Source organism: Haemaphysalis longicornis, unplaced genomic scaffold (genome assembly GCF_048455015.1).
Source record: "Haemaphysalis longicornis isolate Haplotype H1 unplaced genomic scaffold, Haemaphysalis longicornis Haplotype H1 scaffold_3, whole genome shotgun sequence".
NCBI lineage: Eukaryota > Metazoa > Arthropoda > Arachnida > Ixodida > Ixodidae > Haemaphysalis > Haemaphysalis longicornis.
In genome coordinates, this window is record NW_027526335.1 from 19,035,401 (window position 1) to 19,054,319 (window position 18,919).

At 47.8% G+C, this 18,919-nt stretch overlaps 1 protein-coding gene across 1 annotated transcript in view; it reads left to right on the forward strand.

Annotated features, from left to right (window-relative positions):
* Window positions 1-1,290: 1,290 nt before the first annotated feature.
* The window catches only part of LOC144173815 (nephrin-like), a 154,415-nt gene continuing 136,786 nt past the window's right edge, over window positions 1,291-18,919 (forward strand). Inside the window, exon 1 of the mRNA XM_077702071.1 lies at window positions 1,291-1,366. Coding sequence (XP_077558197.1) covers window positions 1,291-1,366 — 76 coding nt within the window. The remainder of the gene's footprint in view (window positions 1,367-18,919) is intronic.

An 18,919-nucleotide genomic window follows, 5' to 3' on the forward strand; every position in this document is an offset into this window, starting at 1 on the left:
GAGAGCCCGGAAGTATACTCGTCAAACGGCAAGAGAAGAGTGCAAGAAAAATAAATGTCGACGGCAAGAAGGGGACAACAATTTGTGACGTAGGATGAAAACATAGCACATGGAGTGTAGGGTCACTTGGGCACGAATGCGACCAAAATACTACATCAGCGGAGCACGTCTGTAGTGATTTCGGAATTCCCTGATAGATTTTTCCCGAAAACCAGTGGGCAGGCAGGCAATCGGCGACACCACGTGCCTGCGGTGCCATCGTCATTTATTTTTACCACTGCAGTCTGGAGAGGCTCGGAATCCCGCCGGAAGGAGCGGGGAGTAATTAGGCCAGATACGGGCTGCGCGGACGCACTAATTAGGCCCCCTCCCACGTGAGTGTGCGTAGAGATTTACATGAAAAAGCGGAAGAAAGTGATTATGCATCGAGGTACAAGCTGATGAGCAAACGCGGGTAGTGGGACAGAAGCAAAACGAGCAGTTCCGCTGTGCTGCTGTGGGAGAACACTAAATCAATTAACCAAATTTTTTCAGAAGGTAAACTTAGCAAGCAAATCTGCCGTTTGAAGAGTGTGTTCGGGTGCGTGTGTGCGTGTGCGCGTGTGCGTGTGTGTGCGTGTGTGTGCGTGTACGTGTGTGTGCGTGTGCGTGTGTGCGTGTGTGTGTGCGTGTGTGTGCGTGTGCGTGTGCGCGTGTGGATGTGTGTGTGTGTGTGTGTATGTGTGTGTGTGTGTGTGTGTGTGTGTGCGTGCGTGCGCGCGCGCACTCGCGTGTTTGGGGGGGTATAGAAAGTTCCCAATGCAGTATGTCACGATTGCAGGCACTGTACATTTTTCCCACTCAGCGTAGACACACGAAACTTATAATATCCTTCAGCTTAAAGATGGGTAAATTCAAAAACGAAAATTTAGACTGAGCCAGCAAGCCAACCGTTACGCAAGTGATCAGCAAAGAAAGCGAGTGAGCAAGTGAGCTATCAAGTGAGCAAAGGAACATTCGACCGAACAAATGAATGGGAAGTGGGAAGTGGGTTGGGGTTGTGGGTTGTGGGCTTGTGTGCGTGTAAAAAAAAGAGAACAAAGCGAGAAAATAAGCCGTAAAACAATGAAAAACCGGCTATTGACCTAGAGTGTGTCACCGCCACATTCCATATGGGCGATTTCCCGTGCAAGACAGGTGAACTTCCCAAGCGTTGTAGTCCCACACAAGGGCCGATCGCCAGACCGGGGAGTCGCTTGTATCTATCTTACCGGTAGGTGCCCGGCGCCACCAAACCGCCTGCGGCAGGACATGTCTCCAGACTCTCAGCCCCCGGCGATGCGGCAACGCAGCAGGAAGGCCGGGGGGCCCCGCCAGATGGACAAGGGTCAGGGGCCCATTCGCAAGGTTAAAGGCAGTTTTCCAGACGTGAACTCCCCTTTAAAGGGTCCGCACTCACCAGTGACGCCTGTACTCATTAAAGAAACCGCGGTGAATGCCCGGCGGTACGCGGATTCGAAGCCGGTACATCCAGCATACGAGGCGAGGGCTGTACCTCTGAGCCATCCGTGCGGTGATAAAAGTTACGACCCCTTCCACTGTGGCGTTTCCCGAAAAAGTCGGGTAACTTCCCAAGCACGAGATTTCCTGTGCAGGGAGTGCTTGTACCAATTTAGTTACTGGTTGGTGCCCAGCGGTGCCGAAAAATCTACCATTTTCTTGTAACCAATGATACGGTCCGGCGTGGTATTACGCTTTCCAGAATCCCCCGCATGGTAGGCGCGCCTGTACCCATTTTTTTCTGGTGGGTGGCCGGCGGCTGAAGTCGGGGAGCAGCAGCCTCCCACGTATGCCGCAGTTGTAGAGCGGGTCCAAGCCCCTAATCTCCTGTCGAGGCAGTACACGGGACACTTGTATACCATTTTGACTGGTGGGTGCCCAGCGGTCCCTGACCCCGCCCTAAGGGGTTCGAGGGACCTCCCACGGGGTTTCCCACGACTGCTTGGGGTCAGATTCCAAGCGTTTATTCCCACGTCCAAGGCGTTTAGCGTCACTAAATAAGCTACGCTTAAGAGTACTGCCACTTTGTGCACCCGGAAGCGTCTGGGAGCCATTTTGTTCCTGGCTTGCAGCGTCGCCATCTCTCCCAACGAAACCGCCGCCGGTTGTGACGGGCAGAGTGTGACCGGCCGTTCAAGAGTCCGCGCAGCAGAGAGAGAGAGAGAGAGAGAGAGAGAGAGAGAGAGAGAGAGAGAGAGAGAGAGAGAGAGAGAGAGAGAGAGAGAGAGAGAGAGAGAGAGGGGGGGGGCAGGCGCCCAGAAACAAAATGGCTGCACCCATATGTAAACAAATATCACGTGGTGCCGACCGACCAATGAAAATCCTGGCGGCACATAACAAAAGAGTGCCTATACTCTAAAAGCCTTTATTTAGTGACGCTAAAGGCGTCCAGAGGATCTGGGGACGCTTTTACCCTTTAAAGAAAGTGGGGAGTATCCGGCGGTCCAGGATTCGAACATGGTACCTCCCGCTTACGATACGAGTGTTTTACCCACGACCGGCTATATTTTGTACGACCTGCGCACGCCGCCGCTCCCCAGCGCGCGCATTTTGTTTTTGCTTGTCTTGTTCTTTTTAGTTCGCTGGAGCGCCACTGCAAGCCACGGCGCTGCGTTTGATCCTCAAGTCGTGGCACGGTCGCATTGACTTGCATAGGAATTGTGCTAGGAAACTGAGCGGGCCCGGGACTGCCGAAAGCCCGAGCCCAGCTCTGACCGCATGCCGGGTTCGGACGTTGTAGCACGCATTTTGTCAGGCTCGGGCCGGGCTGGAACTTGAACAAATTTTTTTTTCTGGCCGTGCCGGCGCGCGCCGGCCCGCAGTGCCTGAGGCCCGGCAGTCGCGTGCCGCAAATTTTAAATTGTTGATAACAAAAAGTTTGCTCATAATTACCCTTTAGGTTAAGTGAACACATAGAAAAGCGAATGAAAACAAAATCGAACGGAACTTCAGCTCGGTGGGCTACATAATGCAAGCAAGACGTCCTGTCTGAAGAACTATAAAGAGCTTTTTGGACAACTTTTTTTTCTCCACAAAAGCATATTGAAGGAGAGTTTTTCTGTGAAACGAATTCAATGGATCAACGGAAGCTGGAATATCTGTTCAATAAATGTGTAAATAAAGAAGATTTTCCCCTTTCTCAAACTCCTTTTAATAATCCCCGGTGTGCGTCAGAAGTGCATGCAGCACATTCGCCGAGATTCTTGAAAATACGTACTCTACAAGGAAATTTGGTTGCACAAAGCTCAATCCAAGTTTAATAAAAATTTAAATCCAATATACTTGCAGTTTGCTTACGTACGTTTCCAGGTTAAAGACCGCAAATTTTTTTCGAGCTCATGAATTCCGACTAGGGCTGATATTTAAAAAATGACTGGTTGGCGCAGGCTTATTTTATTACATTCTGTCAAGCTCGGGCCAAACCAGGGTAATATTATAAATTTGTCGGGTTCGGGCCGTGCCTCCCGGCCGCGTCGCGCCCGGCAAATTGCAATTGCAACATGCGCATGCACTGCTCGAAATGAATTGTGCGTGGTCGTGGTCGTTATTTCACCTTTTTTACAACACCTTTACACCCCTTTTTTTTACAATGGTTTTTTAAAAACCGCAGCACGTCATCGCGCTTGTTGTCGACAATGGTACACTGCTGTGTTCCGTAATTATGCCAGGGGTCGGCCACCCGCGGCCCTCGGGCCACCTGCGGCCCGCGATCGGGCCGCATGCGGCTCGGTTGTCAGAACCGTACGCCCCTAGCTCCCCCCTGTTCCTAATTCTTATCTGAAGGCCGACGCGTCAGTTTTGACCTCAAATGGCCCGGGTGATAAGCGGGAGACAACAGCAGAGAATTGATCGCTCCCCATCTTCACATTTAGCCTGATTAATAATCAATTCGCTGATTTTATTCTCTTTGCCTGCAAAGCCCCCCCCCCGCCTCCTCCCCGATTTGCCGTGCGGCCCTCCACCGTGTCGGATTTATACAACTCGGCCCTCCACCTCAAAAGATCGCGATCCCCTGCGTTTTGCAAATCGAGCAGCCGTTCCACCAAAGGAATTTCTTTTCACGAGTTCCCGTTGACCAACAATTAAATCAACCAAGTACCAAATAATGACCACTTTCCCGAAGACCATTTTAATCTTAAATTTGTAATGTAAATGTTCCGAGTCGTTTTTTTTTTCCTTTCTTTAAGACATTTTACTTCACAATGCACTCATTTCGTAACGTAACCTTACGATGTATTTATTCTCACTGATATCTAAAACGTTTTTCCGGAAAGAGACTAGCCGAGCGTAAACTTATAATTGAGCCGAATATTCCATTTGCTTGAAATAAAAAAAAACAAACGGAATAGAAGTCTATCATAGCCACAGTTACGAGTGAGGCTGTTGTCAGCGCACCACAGCAAAAATACATTTGCACGAATATATACAAATACGTTTGCATGAGACTTAGATTCATATCTAATTAACTTCGAAAATCGCGTGCGACATCCGCGATAATTACGATCCCTGTTAGCCGTGGAACATCGCACACTGTATGGAAACCCACGGCGGGCCGTGCGTAAACAAGCGAAGTTGAGGATCAATTACAGAGCCATCTGACGGGGGCGCCCGGCGTGAGAGCGAGCCCACGTGACATTTCTGGGGACGCGCGCTCCCGTAGGAGACGGCGGCGTGAGCAGGTCGTACAAAATATAGCCGGTCGTGGTTTTACCACTCGACCATCGCCGTCGGTCAAAGCATGCAAATGGTCGGAAAGTCCGTCTGTATCACTTTAAAGCAATATGGCAGCCGCGAAAGGTATGGAGAAGCAGCCACTCTGGAGAGCACCTGACAGCGCTGAGATTGTCCGTTGATGTAACGACGATGCTTCATTGTCTGGCAATAGGCGTTCCCAGCCTAGTTCTTTTCCGGAGTTGGCGAGAATGCGGTTGCTCGCCAAGTTCGTACATTTTAATGCGTAGCATTCTTTGCCGAGTACCGCCACAGCCAGGACCGTGTAACGCCCTGCATTTCCACAAAAATGCAGATATCACGGAAGTTCCGCCTGTATTCGCTATAATGGCGTTAATAGAGATAACAGGTCGCACTAAATTTTGAAAAACTAAAAACATACAAAAAATATAAGATAATTACGAAAATTGCGAACCGTGTAACATCGTGCATTTCTACACTAAGGCAGATTTAGGGAAAGTTCCAAATGTAATCGTTATAACAACATAAATGAATATAATTGGTCGAACGAAACTTTGAAAAACTAAAAAATAAGAAAAAATATTAACATGTCAAAATGTCAAAGTGTCAAAACGTATAACGCATGGCATTTACACAATAATGCAGATACCGTGAAAGTTCCACATGTAATCGTTATAATAGCGTAAATGGAGATAATTGGTCAAACGAAATTTTGAAAAACTAAAAAAAACCATTCGAAAAATATAAAATAATTACGAAAACTTGTGAACCGTGTAACGCCCTGCATTTCCACAATAAGGCAGATTTAGGGAAAGTTCCAAATCTAATCGCTATAATGGCGTAAATGGAGATAATTGGTCGGACGATATTTTGAAAAAAAACTAAGAAAATAATAATTCCAGAAAATGGCGAACCATGTAACGCCTTGCATTTTCGCAATAATGCTGATCCGAGAAAGTCCCACCTGTAGTCGTTATAGTAGCGTAAATGGAGATAGTTGGTCGAACGAAATCTTAAAAAATAATAAATAACAAAAATATGACAAAATACGTACGGGAAATGGCAAACCGTATAACGACCTGCATTTGAACAATAATGCAGATTTTGTGGACGTTCCACCTATATCTTTATATTAGAGAGTTTTAGCAGTACGTTCGTTACGTTCGTTACGTTCGTTCCGTTGCTACCGGGTTTACCGGGACCCGACTGCGCATGCGCGCGTACGTACCGGGTTCTTTCCGTAGAGTGAGACGGAAAACGTGTTTTAGCACTCCGTAGCGTCGTACCGTTCGTTCCGTGTGACGGCTGATTAGCCGAGTAGTTGCAAAAATCCGCACGCTAAAAATACGTAAATAAACAACGCAGTTTCCCCTAAAGCATTGCAAATCTAAAATAAATCGCGCTCGGCCGGACGCATTGTGAGGCAGGGGCTGCGGTGGCGGCGACGGCACCAGAGCGAGCGCAGGTGACGACATGGTCGCGCGCCGTTCACGTGGAGGAATGGCCTTGGCCTTGCCCGATTGAAGCGCTAGACACATGTACAATTGGTACACGCGATTCGTATGCGACTGATCGTTACGACTGTCACCACGACTAGTCGTACGCGTGAATTTGAGACACATGGCCCGATGCGGGTGTGCGATGCCTCGTCGGCGCCGCTCCGCCCACTGTTTTTGCACCATGGTCAACTACGACGATCGCTGAGCTGAATTTGTAGATTCCGCGGGTTTGTACGCAAGAAATGGATAAAGCAGGCAATCGTGAAGCATTTTCTGCATCGGAAACAGTCAGCGCACACGCCGGTCGCGCCTGCCAGCTCGGCACACTCAGCGGCTCGAACCGGCGCAGACCACGGTAGCAACGGCTTGTCGCTGTTCTTCCAAATCAATCTGATCACTAAAACGAAGTTCCACCTGCGAGAAAGTAGGTGTTAGTGTGGTGAAAAATTGTGCTAGGGATTGTTCTCGGGGCTTATTTTAAAAGCGGCGATCAGATATATCTGCCGCGATGCAAGCATATGCTGACCGGCCATGGATGCCGCGGCGCGCGGTGCGGCGAGTGGCCGAGAGATGGCGATACCTGCCTCGGAAGCATCGAAACAGGCTACGCAGATGTCTCGGTCACCGGTCGCTCACGGCAGTTGTAGCTCAAATAAAGTTTCACATGCGAGAAAGGGGATGATAGTGAGGTGAAACGTTGTGTTACGGAGTGTCATTCGCAGTTGCACAGATAGCGGCGATCGCCAGGACGCTAAGCCTAAAGTTTCTAACACCCGAGCAAGCCGGTTGCGGGCTCCGGATACGGTAACACGGAAGCAGAGCGCCGGGATAGACGCCGGCCGCGTACGGAACAAATGGCGCATGCGCAGTCGGGTCCCGGTAAACCCGGTAGCAACGTAACGAACGGAACGAACGTAACGAACGTACTGCTAAAACTCTCTATTATCGTAAATTAGATAATTGGTACAAAGAAATTTCGAAACACTAAAAAATGAGAAATATATAAAAAATTGCGGAAAATGGCTAACCATGCAAAGCCCTGCATTTCCACAATAATACAGATTTCCCGAAAGTCCCAAATGTAGTCGTTATAACAACGTAGATAGAGATAATTGGTGGAGCGAAATTTTGAAAAACTAAAAATTACGAAAATTATTAAGCAATTACGGAATATGGTAATCCGTATAATGCCCTGCATTTCCACATTACTGCAGATTTCGCAAATTTTCCACTTCAAATCATTACAATAACGCAAACTTGAGATAGTTGGTCACACAGAATTTAGAAAAACCAAAACCTTTCACTTTAAAAACTCACACTCAGGACAAGCGGCATAAGAATGCTACACATTAGTAGAATATTTCTGATTTTCTGCAGAATTTTTTTTGTAGTTGCTATTTTGGCGGGAGCATTTGACAGGCGACCCGCGGACAACACGGCCATATTTTCCTGACTGGAACTCATTGCTGCGTGAATTCTGCGGCGGGGTTCCAGCTTCGAGCTTCCACTCGCCAATACCAGCATGCTTGCACTAGTCCTTGTCCGGTAAACTCCGAGTCGTTGGGCTCGTCACGGAATTCCCATTTCTACGCCGTGAGCTCGGTGTCGTCGACTCGCTGATCACTTCGAGCTTATGTAGCCTCCCGTGCTCGGTAAAGCGACAGCGTGGTCCGCGAAGTGGGCTTTTCCTTGAAGGGCACGACAACGGCGGCGCCATCCCCTCCCCACCACCTATTTGTACTACCTTTCTCTTCACCTATAATTTTATTTCCCACCTATACTCTCTTGCCTGCGTGTGTTGAAAAAACTTGTGTCCACTCCGAGAGACAGAGCTACCCCTTCATTTTTCTTTTTGTACCGATTAACGAAATACCGGCGGAATTATTGGGGATGGCATATGGAGCGGAAACATGGGGTATCACTAAGCAACTTGAAAGCAAACTTAATCTGCCCAGCGAGCCATGTAAAGAAAAATAATACAGGCAACACTTGGAGAGGGACAAACGGCAGCGTGGGTATAAAAAGAAAATGCGTACAAGATGTTCTACTCCAAATTAAGCAAAAGAAACGGGATCGGACAGGTCAGGTAATAGGGATGAAGGCAAACAAGTGGGCCATTCGTTGAGCCGAATGGTTATTAACTATGGCATACGAAATACAGGGAGACCAAATACTCGACGAAGGAGTTAACCAAGCTAACCAAGACGATTCGGAGGAAAAGACTGGACTCGACAAGCGCACAATAGAAACAGTTGGAAATGTTCGGGAGATGCTTTTATCCTGGAGTGGACACAAGCAGGCTGATGCCGATGATAAATTACATACACACATTGATCGATTGATTGATTGATTGATTGATTGATTGATTGATTGATTGATTGATTGATTGATTGATTGATTGATTGATTGATTGATTGATTGATTGATTGATTGATTGATTGATTGATTGATTGTAGGGTTAACGCGCCGATGCAACGCAGGCGATGAGGCGCGCCGTAGTGGAGGGCTCCGGATTAATTTTGACCACCTGGGGATCTTTAACGTGCGCCGAAATCTCGTACACACGGGCGTTTTTGCTTTTCGCCTCCATCAGAAAAGCGGCCGCCGCGGCCGGGAATTGAACCCGCGACCTCGTGCTCAGCAGCGCAACGCCTTAGCCACTTAGCCACCGCGGCGGGTTACATACACACATACATGCATGCATATACGCACAGTCGTCCGCTGGAGCAACGATTTACCCGCTCATTGCCTCCTCCTGCTTTAGCGTAAGGTAATGTAGTCACAACTGCTGCAGCCCTAAATCCTTCACATTCGTTTGAACGGTTTCTATTTAGGCATTTCGGGATATTTCACATTAAAGTTTACTTTGATGTTCCAGCTAAGCCTGTGGACGACTGTACGTACGACAGGATCGTTTAGGCAAGAGATGCATGCGACTGAGGTTGTGCCAGTTGATTTGGTTTTGCAGAAAACGTCGATGAATAATTATCAGTGTTAGCTACGATTACTCACCCAACAAGGTAAGGAACTAGAACAGTTGGTGTAGAATGATTGTTCTGCTGCGCTTGAAAGTGAAGGAGGAGGACGTAGGTACGAGGGGACAGCACAAGTGCAACTATCAACTGATGTGTTCGAAGAAAGAGAAAAACGCGATGTTCACCGGAATCAAAACACGACGAAATGAATTCCGCAAATAAGAATGAGGAATGCTCTGACAAACTTTCCTCTACGACCGACACGACGTCTTGGACGGGTGATTAGTATTCCTAATTGGTCTTGTTGCGATTAATATTAGAGTGCTATTCTTCCCGCGACAATTTTTTTCTCGGCCTGCTATATGCTACTTTGATAAAATCAATTTCAGCCGTGGTCGACAGTACCGAGAAGGAAGTAACGTAGGTCGCTTTGCTGTTCCGACATATGGAAGCTTTCCCAGATTTCGCGTGTGACTTTTTTATATTTTGCCAAAAGTGGAGTTTTATATCGAACATCGGACTGCACTCCCATTTTCTGCAGTTTCCCGAAAGCTTCTCCGATGCTGCGTTTGCTAGGATGCATGGCGGTGTTTCTTGAATTTTTCATTGAGACACCCCATCGTTTTACGCGCGCATACTTTGCCCACAAGTTTGAAAAATGTATATGTCACGCCTACCTCACGTTTACCATACTTATACACTTAACGAGTTCGGCATTGATTTTTTCTGGCTTTGTGATTATTGTTTCCTTATTGGCCCGTTCCCTTCAACTTGACTGGAGCATTAAATAGAACGCGAATTAAGTTCATGCCTTGTGTATAAATTTATATAAATTTATATAAATTATATATAACGCCAAAGTGTTTTATTCCGGGTATAGTACGGCAGCATGCATTTGCATTATTGTAAATGCATGCTGCCGTACTCTGTTGGGCTCCGGAACATTGTCAAGCTCGCTCGAGCTTTATTTCAGAGCCCACTGCTCCTTGGAGTGGAAATAAACAAATTGAAATTTAAGCGACGTCGCATTCGTCACGGAAGTGACGCCGGTGCGTGTTTCCGTCTCCAAAACGCTGTAACGCCAAAACTTCCGGTGACGTCACACAAAAATAAAAAACAAAAAACAAATACGCAGAAGCCGTTTATGCATTAGGTAGTAATAAGGATAATCATAAAAAGTAAAAATATTGCTGCGCGTGTAAGCATTTGCATCGAAACGTTTCACGCATTAACGAAAGTGGGGCGGATGCGCCACGAGCGCCTACTAGTGGTAGAAAGCACCCGTAAAAAAAAAAAAAGAAACAATGGCGTTTTCTGATGTGTGCGATTTGTCCACGAAGTTTGTGTAGGAACTGTTACGAATGTAGTGCATCATAAGGCTCTAAAGTCGTCTGCGCCGTGTGTGTCTTGCCAAGTCGTCATTTGTACGTGAGGAAGTCGTGGTGGGCTGTTTTTACTCGGAGCGTCGTCACCTATCTCCTGCCGAGAACGCCCTGGCTTCATTTGTTGCTGGTGTGTTGTGTGTCTGTGTAAAATCTCCCTGATGGAATTTGAGTGGCTCTGTTCTACGACAGCAGTGGTGACAAGCTACAAGGGTTCTTTTTCTGGCTGTGAACATGGGCTCACCCGATGTTAAACGTGAGGCCTACGTAGCTGGTGTTACAACTCACATTCTAGTTCACTCTACTTACAACGGAAGGTATCCTTTACGGAGTGGTTTCGCAGGTTGCTCTGGGTGGTAGTACAATCAGAGCAACGATGCGTTTTTATCCTGTACACAATCGTCTGAGACTGCGTATCTTACAAACAAAGCAGTATGAATGAGCGCGAATATTGTTCAGGTAATCAAATGCGCTGGCGTTATATAGAGTGTTTCATGACTGCTATGGACTATGGTTGTTCGTAAGCATAAGTAGTTATGTCTGCTGTACAGATACACTGCACTGCACATCGTGTGTGTGTGTGTGTGTGTGTGTGCGCGCGCGCGTACGCATATTACAGAGGTGGTACCACATGTTGGCATCGACGGATAATATGGCGGCACCTGGTGCTTCTGCGGGCCACTACATCTTTTCCTCCCGGGGAGCAAACAATCATTAGACTAGGCAGTCCTGTCTGAACAAATCACCAATACGGTCACCGTTTGTGTGCAGAAATCACCAATACAGTAACTGTCTGTATGAGCCCTGACAGCTGTCGAATCACTGCACGTAATCTTGGAAGTGCACTGGAGGTCTGCGATTTCTCCTGGGCCGGTCAGGTGGTGGCCCTGGCATTGAGTCCGTTTCCCTCTACCGGTACACTGCACTCCTCAATGCCAGAGCCTGGAGCCAGACTTTGTGGCTGCGAACCTTGCGGCTGTGGTGGGCTCGGTGGAACATGTGGTGGTACAGCGCGTGAAGACTCAAGTTGATCTGCGGATGAACTCGCAGATTGTGTTTGTGACCCCCAGGTGCAGTGATCCAAGTCTTCAATGGTGCAGCTCTACTTTGGTAGTCCGTCAACGGGGGCATGTTGTACGTGCAAGAGTGGTCCTTAGTTTCTTGCCCTGGTGATGCCTCTTTTGGTACCGCTGATAGCTGTGAAGCGTTCCAAGTTCTACCGTCTTCCAGATAGAAGGACCAGCGGCCAAGTTTTTCGAGGATCTTTAATAGTGGTCCATAACTTGGAGCCAGGAACTGGTCCAGGAACTGGTTTCTTCACTCGTATGTAGGTGCCAACTTGGAACTTGGGGACTCTTGCAGCTCGCTGTTGTTCAGCGTATGCCTTACTTTTTCGTTCACACTCTGCGACTCTTTTTCCGAGCGGACTCATCTCCCGTGAAGGATTTGTGCTGAAGTTAGCTGTTAGCTGACCAATGACGTCCAAAGAAGTTCTCATGTGTCGGCCATGTAGAAGAACGGCCGGGGAGAGACCGGTGGTGCTGCGAGGGGTGCCTCTGTATACTCCCAAGTACTCAGTCACAGTTTCCTTCACTGGACGCTGCTCCAGCAGAGCCAGTTGAATGTATGACTTCAGTACACGATCAAATCTCAACGAGATCACTTGCCTGTGGGTTGTACACGGCAGAAAAGATGTGGTTGATTCCACGGTCTTCAAGGAAGGACTCAAATTCCCTTGATGTGAAGTCGACCGTGAACAGACACTATTTCAGTAGGGTAACCCTCACGTACGAAGAGTGCTAGAAGCAGCTTCGTCACCGTGTGAGTGGTAACGTCAGTGCAAAAAGCCACTTCTGGCTATTTTGAAAAATAATCAACTACTGAAATGGCACATCGGAGTCTCCAGGTGCACGCTGAAAAGGAGCAACAACGTCAATAGCTATCTTGTCTCAAGGTTTGTCAGGAAGAGGAATTGGCTGAAGTGGTGTGGGTGAGATCTTGGCACTTTTTTCCGCGTGCTGACAAATGGAACTGCGGATAGCTGTTTCATCATGTTTGCCTAACCCTGGCCATCATACTTCTCTCGTAGGCATTGTTTGGTTTTCACGATACGAGGGTGGGATTTGTGAGCCAGCTGGACAAAATTCGCTGTGAGTTTGACAGGAACTACGATGCGCTTAGTACGGAAGAGCATGCCATCAACTGCTGTCAACTCCTTTTGGACTTCATAGTATGGAGTCAGCTTAGGTGCCCGATTATTGCGGGGCGGCCACGATGTCTGCACGTAACGGGAAACTTCTCGGAGAGTGTTATCCTCCACTGTCGCTTGTCTCAGTTCGTCTTGATGTACAGACGTCACCAGAGACTGTTTCTTCAGACTCGCGTGGTTTCGTGGTGGGCGGTGACAACTTGTTTGAGTGCTGTGGATGCATTTTGGGGCCTTGTGTCAACGTTTTACTTGGTTTGTGTCAATGTTTGGCCGTAGTAAGGCAGTGTAATTCTGTGCCCACAATCTGGAGACCAAAAGCTTGTACGGCATCAATACCCAGAAGTGATGTTCCACCTTTGGTAATGTGGAAGGTCACTACAGCTGTTTCCGATTTGTGCACAGTGAGGGCAGGGAACTGTCCACGCACAGGAATTTTTCAACGTGAAAAATCCAGTAATGTTGGTTGCGATTTCTTCAGCTCAAATTGGTCTCTGAATAGGTTTTGAAAGCTTTGTTCTTTCATTATCGATACAGCTGAGACAGTGTCCACTAAAAATTTTATGATGCGCCGGGGTGATGCCAGAGAAACAGGTTGAACCTCGACATAAAAGAAGACACCCGTACAGTCTTTGTCAAAATTTTGTGGGCCACGGCGACCGTGGCCGGAGCAGGCGCGCGGCCAGACAGGGGCGCTGCGCTTGCCGCTGTCGGCTGGTTGCGCGGCTAAAGAGAGCGAGGGGAACTTTTGTTCTTGCTTTTGTAGTGTGTCCGGCGCCACAAGTGCTGCGCAAAGTGCCTGCGCTGAAGCTGAGTGCGCCTTCTCTGAGAAAGCGGCCCCGCTGCACTTATCGCGCCAGCCATACTACGAAAGGAAGTGCGAAATTTCCCCTCCCTCTCTTTAGCCGCGTAACCAGCCGACAGCGGCAAGAGCAGCGCCCCTGCTCGGCCGCGCGCCTGCTCCAGCCACGGTCGCCGTGGCCCACAAAATTTTGACAAAGACTGTACGCTTAATTATCAGTGTGAACAGTAAGAATGTTCATGACTCTCAGCGTCTTCCTCTGGAACAATTTCGGCGACTCAGGCCGGGCGTCTTCCACGCCCGCGACGCAAACTTCGACAGTACTGTTGAAAGTGACCTCGAGGTGGCCACACGTGAAGCAGGTTCAACCGCTGGCTACGGAGGTAGACAGTTGTCAGTTTTGTGCACCGCAATTTCCACACGCGGCTGTGTTTCCGGAGTGCGGGATGACAGCGCCACTACATAGGGCACTACAGTAGTATTCTTTACAAGTTATGAAAAAGGAACCAAAAACATTGCTGGATTTGGACCCCGTCATTGCAGAAATCTGAAAGTATGTGGCCCCGCGGCATTACTTGATGTGTTTTTGATGAATTGATTTTAAAAATCCACATACACGCAGTGTTTTATTATGCCTGCTACGCTGCTGGTTCGTTGTTCCCGTTGCTAATGAAGGTGGCATCAAAGGGGCCGACTAAGGGCGTACTGATATCAAATTGCCGTTATTTTGTTGGCAGTGTTGGATTCTGTCTGAAGTGTTGTCAGCTATTAAAGTTATTTTGGAATTGTGCAGTGCATTTCTGAGGAATGAACCCAGCAATTTATCTTTCCTTTATTTTTCTTCAGAGTTTGTAGAATGACCTTCGTGAGCAATAAAAATGTGCTTTTGAAATTGTGCTTCATAGTGATGGCTGGTGTTTCATGATTACATTTTGGTGCTTGTGCAGTTTAACAGTAGAGTATAAATTTTTCCAAAGGAGTTTACAAAGTGTATTGGCAAACAGTCAGGTGTCCAGCGTCCCCTTACAACGATAGAGCCATTATTCTACCAAGTGGGACAATTTTTTCAGAGACTTCCCATAAATATAAAGTTTGTTTAGATTCAACACCTCTTCCATACACTTGGAAGTTATTATTGTTCTAGCAACTATGACGAGTTGGAGGGGCTTCAGAATGCTGTGTCACTGATTTTCAAGCATGCACAGCTGCATCTGATTATGCAGCTGCGGTAAGAATAGAAAATGATGCGGCATATCAGAATATTTCAGGACCTAAGTGCTTCATGTTGCTGCATTTCAAGAATATTCTGGCTGTACAGCTGCAGTAAGAATAGGAACCAGTTGCCCAGCAGGTTGCAATGGTTTGATGTCAGTCCTTCGAGGTGCTAATGTTGCTCCTTTGCAGAGGTGGGCTGTTGCTTCTGACTAGAAGGCTACGGCAAGAATTGCAGACTTATGTAGTACACTGGAATGGATTCATGTGAGGCCCTCGGGCTGTAAAGCCGCTGCTTCTCAAGCGCACCTCTTGTTTACAGCCATGAAGCCGCGGTGAGAGAACATGCCAGATACTGTGAAGTTGGTGCTTCTCACGAACACAAGTGTAATTTTTGTATAGGACCCACACCTCCACCATGACCTTTGCCAGCTCTCCCAGTATTGGCGTTTTCAATGTGCGTGCACAGCCTGGACAGCTTTCATGGTGCGGAAAACACTACTCGAACACTGCGCCATGAAATAATTTTCTTTATGTTGTGCGACGTCTTATGAAGATACGGCATCACTTTCACCTTGTTTTCATCGGGCCTCTGCACTTTCGTTTTGCCTTTTAAACTTGATACGGAGGCAGTCTGCAACCGCCTTAAGCACTGGTGTCAGAAAACCCTCTGCAGAAAACCCTATGAGTCTGGCGGTCAATGTGTTCCTGGATTACGTGGACACAACTTTTCTGCAGTGCACTGCAGAAACGTAATGTGGCTATGCCTCATCAGCGATGGCTCAGAGGTACTGCACTCGCCTCATATGGGGGAAGTACTGGGTTCGAATCTGCACACCGCCGGGCACCCACTGGTTTCTTTAATGGGTACAGGTGTCCCTGGTCAAGTGCGGACCTTTGAAAGGATAACTCACGCGTGGAAAGCTGCCTTTACCCGTGCGAGGGGCTTCCGACCTTTGTCAATCTGGTGGGGCCCCGGCCTTCTACAACACCGCATTGCCGATGGGAGGAAGAGTCTGGCGGCATGTCCTACCACAGGTGGTTACTGAGTAGAGTGTGCAGCGTAGCTGTGGAAGTCGCCATGTGCATTCGTGTGCCTTGGTGGTGCCGGGCACCTATTGAGAAAATAGGTACAAGCCTGGTGCTCGGCCCTTGTTACCACTAGAAGATGCTCCTGGCGTGTGACTACACTTGAAAAGTTGACCCAGCTTGTACAGGAAATCACCTCTATGCAATGAGGTGGCTGGAAAGTGCAATTTTTTTTTTTGGTTTGTGTCCCCACACGATTGATCAAATCAATATAAGAAAAAGGGACTGCTAGCTCACATCGTCACCTCAAAAATTGCAATTAATGGGACAAAAAGTCTACGCAAATTGTAGCGAAAACTGGAAAGCGGCAATAAAGTACATAAGTAGTTTACTGAAACACTGGCACTGTCGCCAGTTACTGAAATTTTAGAAATTGGAGCTGAGCTGGTGGTAGATAGTGGCATTGGAGCTGTAGAGAATAAGTGAAAAACGTTTTGTCAATTGCACCTGCATGATTTCGGTGACACAGGTTTTGGGAATTACATTCTCAGATGTAGGCTATAATTTATATTTTAAGCACCTGCAATGCAGCCTACTAGGGAATGGTGCTATGAGATGCCCCATACCCTACACTGAACCAACAAAGTGACGTGACTCTGGTCTCTGAACCACTGTTAGATGGTACAGACAATAAACAAAACCGTTCGCGAATGACAGTCAACAGGTGCAGTTTAATTTTAACGCTCTCTTTATCTACTTTTGCTGCTAACCTTCCAATTTTGACACATACGCATTCTGGGGAAATAGAAATTTCGAGAAATGTGAGCACGGCCCCTGCAAAAATGGTCCCAACTCAGATGCTGCAGTATTATTCCAATATTATTCCTGCGATTATATCACCGTTTGTTAGCGGGCTGAGAAAGAAATCGTGCAATGTACTTTCCGCCCTTGCATTTCAGAAATACAATACCCAGAACTACAACTTTTTCGGAGGCTGTGTTTTTGTTCGTGAACTTCGATTTCGAGAAAGCCCTTGCTTATATCTTTCCGTCCAGGCGGAACGCCAAACAGCGTTCCCGGCTCACAACTCCCAGTGAAGGCAGTCTGTGTGCATTTTTACCATACCGCTACCGCTCACTGTTAATTAGTAAATACCCTCAATAAAAACATCGCTAATTACAGCTTCGGCGACGGGCCTCGGGGCAAGCAACCGCACTGAAATGGTCCATGTGAAAAGCTTCGCATACTGCTGAAAAACAATGCGATCACAACCATTCACTCGAGAATGTAAACACAAGCAGCGCGCCATCGCCTCCTGTACGATGATCGCGCTCGCCCGCTGTTTATTATTATTATTATTTTTTTATAACTGCTACAGACACACAACACACCAGCAACAAATGAAGCCAGGACGTTCTCGGCAGGAGATAGGTGACGACGCTCCGAGTAAAAACAGCCCACCACGACTTCCTCACGTACAAATGACGACTTGGCAAGACACACACGCCGCAGACGACTTTAGAGCCTTATGATGCACTACATTCGTAACAGTTCCTACACAAACTTCGTGGACAAATCGCACACAGTTTCTTTTTTTTACGAGTGCTTTCTACCACTAGTAGGCGCTCGTGGCGCATCCGCCCCACTTTCGTTAATGCGTGAAACGTTTCGATGCAAATGCTTACACGCGCGGCAATATTTTTACTTTTTATGATTATCCTTATTACTACTTAATGCATAGACGGCTTCTGCGTATTTGTTTTTTGTTTTTTATTTTTGTGTGTCGTCACCGGAAGTTTTGGCGTTACGGCGTTTTGGAGACGGAAACACGCGACGCCGGTACAACGAAGCAAGCGGCCTGTAAAGGGTGCACCTTTGCATACAGGCTCTTCTTGTGGGGAAGCAACCTTTAGTACTAAATACTAATGGAAACTGAAAGCGCAAATTAGACACAGACAAAGAAAGGGGACAACAGGACGAGTGCTCGTCCTGTTGTCCCCTTTCTTTGTCCGTGTCTAATTTGCTCTTTCAGTTTCCATTATGCATCACCAACAGGCCCAAACCATAACCCTTTTAGTACTAAAGAGTATGTTATACTTCGGGTTGTTCGTCTTCGGGTTTTATATTTCGCAGTGTCTAGAGTGCCGTCCGGCGGCACTCTCGCTGATGGCTGCAGGCATTGCTAGAGTGCCGTCCGAGGACATTCGAATAGTTGACTAAGCTAGCACCTGGCAAAGCGTCGGTCGTTGTAGAGTAAAGGATCCATCTTAGCTTCGTAATCCCAAGGACGGAGGTTCAATACGGGCTCGGCCTCGGTTGTTTTTAAGTGCGAATGCACTTCTTAAGCGAGCCTGAAGCGTCCGCCGCCGTCCGCATAGCAACAGCTGCGGGTGCGCGCGCTCCTCGTCTTCCTTGGCAACGGGGGGAGATGGGCGCGCGCTGCCTGGCCGCTGACATGGCACATATCCACTTGGGGGATTGTCCAGGAATCTCCTCGTCTTCCTTGACAACGGGGGGAGATGGGCGCGCGCTGCCTGGCCGCTGACATGGCACATACCCACGTGGGGGATTGGCCAAGAATCGGGCGTGAGAAGGGCTAATGCACCCGCTTAAAGGAGTACTGACACGAAATTTCAAAGCTGAGATCCGCTCTAGCAATCAAGTACAACGACAACACAAATAGGTGTCTGTGAATAAATGCATCTTTCTTTCTTTGTAGTTGTGTGTGTGTGTGTGTGTGATCTCCCTTTCGCGAACATTACCGAACCGCGCAAATTCAACTCGTGCATTCGCACTTTCACATTCTTCCCCTCGGGGAAATGCGGGGAATTTTTTTTATTTCATCTTTAAACTGAACTGTAATCTTTATGGCTTAGGTTAGTTTTAGTGTTAGATGCACTAAGCCTCCCACGGTCTGACGCAACTCTTCTTTGCCGTCTCTGGCTGGGGGTGGCTTTCACAAGTGCTTATTCATACACAATAGGAATGGCAGCAAGTCAGGAGTGCGAAACGTGTGGCACGCCTGAGACGATACGGCACATTTTATGCGAGTTTCCACGCTACTCGCCTGAAAGAAAGAAGCT